Source organism: Nestor notabilis, unplaced genomic scaffold, assembly GCF_000696875.1.
Source record: "Nestor notabilis isolate BGI_N333 unplaced genomic scaffold, ASM69687v1 scaffold19449, whole genome shotgun sequence".
Taxonomy (NCBI): domain Eukaryota; kingdom Metazoa; phylum Chordata; class Aves; order Psittaciformes; family Psittacidae; genus Nestor; species Nestor notabilis.
In genome coordinates, this window is record NW_009943505.1 from 704 (window position 1) to 5,884 (window position 5,181).

Consider the following 5,181-nt stretch of genomic DNA (forward strand, 5'->3'; position numbering starts at 1 on the left):
GGTTTCCTCAATGAGGGGTGGCCCGGCCCCAGCTGAGCGCTGGCGTGTGGGTTTCACAATATATTTTGGTCTGTGCTTACAAGAAGCGGTAGTGGGGGGGCTGCGGTGGGGGGGTTCCCGTAAATGGCCTCGGAGCCTTCCTCATTCTCAAGAATAGGAAACTGAGTGACTTCTCCACAGGGTTTCACTTTCTGCATGGGGAGGAGAGAGGCCAAACTTTGAGCATTGCTTGGCCGTTGCTGTGACACTGCTGAGGGGCCGAGAAAGCACCGGGAGAGAAGATCCATCAGTGTCTTTGCTGCATGTCCTGGGTGCAAGAATCGCTCCCTTGCCCCATGAGCCTGTTATGGGATGCTCATGGCAGCTGAGTGATGCCATCTCCCAGCCAGCCCTGTATCCCATCACCTTCATCATCCCTTGGCCACCCCTCTTCCCTGGCAGCTCCCTTCCTATGGCACACATGGATGTCCCATCCCTGGCAGTGTTCAAGGCCAGGTTGGACACAGGGGCTTGGAGCAACCTGCTCTAGTGGAAGGTGTCCCTGCCCATGGCAGGGGGTTGGAGCTGGAGGAGCTTTAAGGTCCCTCCCAACACAAACCAGGCTGGGACTCTGTGATTCTCTGGATGTTCTCTTGGTCCCTGAGGGCTGCTGGGGGCTGGGAGTGCATCGGGCAGGACTGGTAAAAATAGCACCCAGGTGCCCTCTGCCCCAGGAGTGGTTTCCCACTGGGTAAACAGGAAATCTATTCTTAGGCCCATTCATGAGCTGAGGCAGCTCCTGCTCCCTGCTCGGGGCTTGTTTTGTTCCTGGCTGCCCCAGAGGTGACACCAAGGCAGAACCTTCCAGCCCCACGGGCATCCCCTTGCTGCGTCCTCCCTCCCACAGCACCCTGTGCTCCACGGCTCTTCCTGGGGTAGCTGGGGTTTCCCATCACATGAGGCGGTGTGGGAGGTGAGGGTGGTTTTGGGGTGTCTCTGGAAACCCCAGGGTGCTGGGTGGCACCCTGAGGGGCAGTTTGTTTGGCAGAGCTCTCCCCCCCCATCAAGCTCCACTTCCTCTTCCTTGATGGTATCTCTTAAGTTGGAGGAGATAAAGCCACCACAGTTGGTTTGCCCTTTGCTGGAGTGAGCTGAGTAGCCCAAGGAAGGAGGATGATGCTCCCCAAAGCACCCCCCAGAGTGGCAATGGCTGTGGTTCACCTTTGCTCCTCATACTTTGCCCAAGTGTTGCCCCTATTTGCAGTATCCCGCCCCAACTCACTTCCCTTCCTGCTCCCCATGGATCTATTTAGCCCATGACACCCCTGAGCTCTGCCTGTGGGATCCAGACATGGACAGTGGGCACCCCCATTCCCTGCCTGAGGCTCCTGCGCCCCATTTCATCCCCTGGCAGGCTCAGAAGTGGTGACTTCTTCCTGGGCACCATCTTCGGGGAGGCTAAAAAAGATGTGGAGACAAAATATGTGGGGTTGGAGCCTGCAGCAGTGTGTGAATGACCAGGGGTGCTCCTTACGCTGATTGACGATGGAGGGGGGATGTCCCTCATGTCTCCCCAGCATCACTGCCCTGCAGCAGCCCTAGAGTGTTCCCCTCCCAGGAAATGAGTGACTGAGAGAGGCACAAGGGTGCAAGGTGCTTGAGGGCAGGATGGGGTGCAGGGAAAGGCTGGGATGGGCAGGGGCACAGGCTGGATCAGCACTGCAGGCTGTGAGACTGCTGCACTCTGAGGGCAGGAGCTGGACATTCTAAATCCAGCACCCCTGGGCCAGGCAGGGGTGAGGAACAAGCTGGGTCTCTGCAGGGTGACAGACCAGGGCAGGTCCCAGATCAGCGTTGTGTGGCCGCAGTGACAATCCCACAGGACACTCTGGAAAATCCACCCCCAAAAAGGCTCGTTGGGCTGCAGCGGGGGTTGCAGGTCGGGTTTATCACAGCGGTCTCGATTCCACAGATGCTTTCACACAACCGGGCTTCCCCCTGCACCATCCTCGGCCGGGGAGGAAGGCTGAGGCGCTGCTGCCCTCGGGCGGCAGCCGGCGGCAGAGCGGGCTGAGGCTCCTCAAAACCGGGTTTGGGTACCTCCATCCTCCCTGTCCAGTGCGGAAAGAGGGGAAGGAAGATGTGGCTCGTCTGTGCGGTGACAAATGTGCCTCCACCTTGTCCTTTTTGGGCTGGAAAACCAAAACGCAGAGAGGTTGGGATCTGCCCGATGGCAGATTGAGCAGGATGGGCTTGAGGAGATTTGACCCACCTGGAGCTGGGCCTCATTCTGCTTCATCGCAGGACTCTGCATCCTCTTCCTCCTCCTCCTCCTCGGGGTGCGTGATCCCTGCGGCGCAGCGCGCCATGACCCTCATCCAGCGCCGCTTCAGCTCCTCGGTGTCAGCCACGAAGGTGTGGACCTGCCGGGACTGCACCAGCTGGAAAAGGTGCTGGGAATTCTCCTGCGGCAGGTCCCTCACTGTGTATCCCAGCAGCGGGATGGAGGTGTGGGCTCGGACATCCTGCCAAGAGCAGAGACATGGTGGGAGGAAGGGATGGGCACAGCGGGGTGGCCCTTGGAGGTGGAGCTGAGCCTGGTCTTACCTGGGGGGCTGCGTAGATGTACAGCACGAGGGGATCATCCTGCGGGATCACGAACCAGCCCCGCGTGCCTCCTTTGCTGTTCTTGTCCAGCAGCTGCAGGGAACTGCAGAGCAAACTCCGGCCTGAGACCTCTGCAGCTCCCTTCTGCCAAAAAAAACCCCACATGCATCCCTGAACACCCAGTGCAGGAGGCAGAAAAGGGCACTGAGTGATGGCCATTTCCTGGGGAATTCCCTGCCTGATCCACAGTTCCCTCCAATGCAGGGACAGGTGTGGGGTGGTCCTGGCTGCCAGGCTGTGGCACTGAGGGACCAGGGTGTGTGGCAGAGCTCAGAGGAAGAGGGGCAGAAGGGCAGAGCTCACCTCCAGGATGCCTTTGTGCTTCTCCTCCCGGTCCTTGAGCACCATGTGGCCCATCAGGAAGACGTAACACTCCTGGCACACACGGTTCAGGCGGTTCCCATCATACTGTAGCTCAGCCCTGTAGTCGGAGCAGCGAGCACACACCACCTGCAACCATCAGACAGGGGCACTGGTGAGACTGAGGGAGCCCAGGGACAGCTCCATGAGGAGCAGAGGGGCAGGAGCAGCGCTGATCCCAGGGAAAAGAGTGTAAGGTGTAGGAGAGGTGTGCTCCAGCCCCAGCAGCCACCTGAGAGGCCAGGAGGTAGGGAGGACAGGGGGACAGGGAGACTCACGTATCCACAAGCTCGACAGTGGTGCCTGCGGCGCACGATGGCATTGAAGGGCTCCCTGCAGCGCATGCACATGGTCACCAGGTTGTCCCGCACCCACTGCGGAGCACGGCGGCCCAGCTCCTCTGTCTGGGGTGGGAGACTGCATCAATGGGGCTGGTGAGCCATGGTCTGGTGGGTCCAGCCCCTCTGCTCTCACCCCTTCCCCTCCTCAGCCCTTCTTCCCATTTGCAGCCTCCCCACAGCTCTCTTATCAAGGGAAACTGAGGCACAGCAAGGTGGGTGCTGTGCAGGGGGGTGCTGGAGGCAGGCAGGGCATGGGGAGGGCAGGAGGGTTACCTTCAGTGCAGGGGTGCCTGTCTCCAGCCCATGCACTGCTGTCTTAAAGGTCTCACTCCTCTTCTCCTTCCTGTCAATGGCATCTTGGAAGGCCTAGAGGGGAAGGAGGGCATGGAGGGGTGGTCGGAGAGGATTCCCACCACACAGGGCATCCAGCGTGAGTGAGATGTGCTGCCTCACCCAGCACCCAGTGCTACCTTCATCCAGGCGTTCATCTCCTCCTCAGACCTGGGTACAAAAAGGGAGCTGGATAAGCCACTGTCCCTCCTCCCGGAGGGTCTGTGGGACCATCACCCTTCCCCTTACCTGGCCTGCAGCTCCAGCGTCCGCTGCTTTCCTGAGACCAGGAATGTGTTTGGAAACTGTGTGTCATTCAGCTCCCGCACCTGGGAGAGACCGCAGAAAGGCTGTGGAGCTGCTGATCCCCCGTCCAGCACACAGAGACCTTCCTCCATGATGTGAGGGACAGGGACTTCCCTCCTCAGGGACAAGCCCTCAGCCCCTCAGATCCTATGTGCACCAGATTTCACTGCTCCTTCTCAGGATCTGGGAATATCAACCAGTCCTCCTCACCCACAAAGCCACCCCTGGCTCCAGCTCATCCCTCCTTCCCAAGGAAGCACAGAGCAAAATCCACATTACACCCCAGAGTGGGGCCCAGGGTTGGGGAGAAGCCCAAAGACAAGGTGCTGTCTGACCTTCATGCTGTCCACATTGATGCGGAGGTGGACCTGGAACTCAGCTCCCACCTGGATGACTTTGGGCACGCAGTACAGCAGCATGTTGTTGAACTGGGCAGGAAGGGGCAATAGGGTTGGTTGGAGCCCAGCAGCAGCCTGCTCAGAGCTGGGGGCTTCCCTGGGATCTAGAATCCTTCACCCCCTGAGGCTTGAGCTTGTCTTTGGGAAGAATCCAGCCCAAAAAGTGACTGTTCCTGCCCCAGCCCTCTCCCACCCTCGCAGGTGAAGTGCTCTGGGAGCATCCAGGGCTCCACAGGTTCCCAGTCACCTTCTGTGCAGGGTGCCCTGCACAGGTCAAACCTCCCAGCTCTGAATTTACCCCCTCTGTGTAAAGATGACCCAGCAACACCCCAGTGAGGTGGTGCTGCCTCTCTTCCCATTCCCATCTTATCTGCTCCCTGCCCTCCCCCGGGGCACCCCGGCTCCCACCAGGAACAGGTACTTCTCCGATGTGCTGTTGTTGCGGGTGGAGATCTTCTGGATCGGCCCCTCCTTGATCAGCTCATTGGAGGGATCCACAATGTCATCTTCGAGGCCCAGCCGCTCGTAGACCACCCAGCGGTTCTGCCGCCGTTCCTGGGGGAGGCAGGGGACATGTTCTGCGGGGAGCTGAGCAGCCACAACCTTGTCACCCCTGGCTCCTCTCCATCCCCAGGCCAGCAGGTGGGCACTGTGAGAGGTGGCACAGCTCTTTGACCCCAGACCCATCTTGGAGAGCACCTCCCAGCCTTGAATAGCACGGCTGATGTTGCAGATATGACTTCTCTAGGCTCAGGGTGATGGGGTCAGGCATCAAGAGCAGGGTCTAATGTCCTCTGCTG

The 5,181-nt window shown here is 59.6% G+C and overlaps 1 protein-coding gene across 1 annotated transcript in view; it reads right to left on the reverse strand.

Annotated features, from left to right (window-relative positions):
- Positions 1-2,264: 2,264 nt before the first annotated feature.
- The window catches only part of FGD2 (FYVE, RhoGEF and PH domain containing 2), an 8,181-nt gene continuing 5,264 nt past the window's right edge, over positions 2,265-5,181 (reverse strand). Inside the window, 9 exon segments of the mRNA XM_010021979.1 lie at positions 2,265-2,504; positions 2,587-2,730; positions 2,950-3,096; positions 3,285-3,437; positions 3,621-3,713; positions 3,818-3,848; positions 3,927-4,006; positions 4,319-4,411; positions 4,790-4,936. Coding sequence (XP_010020281.1) covers positions 2,265-2,504; positions 2,587-2,730; positions 2,950-3,096; positions 3,285-3,437; positions 3,621-3,713; positions 3,818-3,848; positions 3,927-4,006; positions 4,319-4,411; positions 4,790-4,936 — 1,128 coding nt within the window.